The sequence below is a fragment of the Mus pahari genome, chromosome 3, assembly GCF_900095145.1.
Source record: "Mus pahari chromosome 3, PAHARI_EIJ_v1.1, whole genome shotgun sequence".
Lineage (NCBI taxonomy): Eukaryota > Metazoa > Chordata > Mammalia > Rodentia > Muridae > Mus > Mus pahari.
In genome coordinates this window covers 39,867,575-39,868,447 of record NC_034592.1, presented here as the reverse complement: position 1 = coordinate 39,868,447, position 873 = coordinate 39,867,575, and the positions used below count along the sequence as shown (strand labels likewise).

The 873-nt window shown below is 67.8% G+C and overlaps 1 protein-coding gene across 8 annotated transcripts in view; it reads left to right on the top strand.

Annotated features, from left to right (window-relative positions):
* Positions 1-570: 570 nt before the first annotated feature.
* The window catches only part of Prpf40a (pre-mRNA processing factor 40 homolog A), a 53,380-nt gene continuing 53,077 nt past the window's right edge, over positions 571-873 (top strand). For 4 of the 8 annotated variants that reach the window (XM_021192049.2, XM_029535942.1, XM_029535944.1 and 1 more), the window contains exon 1: positions 571-780. In XM_021192049.2, coding sequence (XP_021047708.1) covers positions 571-780 — 210 coding nt within the window. The remainder of the gene's footprint in view (positions 781-873) is intronic. The other 4 variants (XM_029535947.1, XM_029535946.1, XM_021192050.2 and 1 more) reach the window with 1 other exon arrangement.

Below are 873 nucleotides of genomic sequence, written 5' to 3'. Positions count from 1 at the left end.
GATCTCCGCCTCTACCGCTCCCCGCCAGCTACGGTACGCGCCTCCGCCCTTCCCCGGGCCGGGCGCGCGCGCAGCTCTCGAGTCCCGCCCCCCGCCTCCCAGGCACGACCCCCTCCCCACGGCAACCGCGCGCGCGCACTAGGCCGCTAACGCCGGGTGCCGCTTACCCCGCCCCCCCACCCCACCCCTGGTGGCCTCAGGTTTGTGGGGCGAACGTCACTAGGGTGGGGGGCTGGACGCCACTGCCCCCACCCACCGACGGGGTGCGGTGGCCCGAACCCGGGGATCTGGGTCCCCGCCGCGTCCCCTTTCCTGGGGGAAGTTGGTAGAGTTTCCCCCGGCAGAGCACTCGACGCAGAAACTTCCTCCGTCCCCCCCCTCTCCATGCAGGCGACGCCGAGTGAGGCAGGGGGCGAATCGCCGCAGAGCTGCGTGTCGGTCTCGCGCTCTGATTGGACAGTAGGGAAGCCTGTCAGTTTATTGGCCCCGCTGATCCCGCCCCGCAGCTCAGGGCAGCCTTTACCCTTTGGCCCCAGCGGGCGCCAGCCACTCAGATCGCTTCTTGTTGGTATGTGTAGCGGCAGTGGCCGCCGACGGAGCAGTCTGAGCCCGACGATGAGGCCGGGGACTGGAGCCGAGCGTGGAGGCCTCATGGTGAGTGAAATGGAGAGCCAACCTCCCTCGCGGGGTCCCGGGGACGGGGAGCGGAGATTGTCCGGCTCAAACCTGTGCTCCAGTTCTTGGGTCTCTGCTGACGGCTTCCTGAGGAGACGGCCCTCGGTAAGGGATCGGCGGGGTAGGGGTAAGCGGCACAATGAAAAATCGAGTCAGAGAAACAGGAAGCTTTCTCCAAACGGAGACGAGCATACCAGC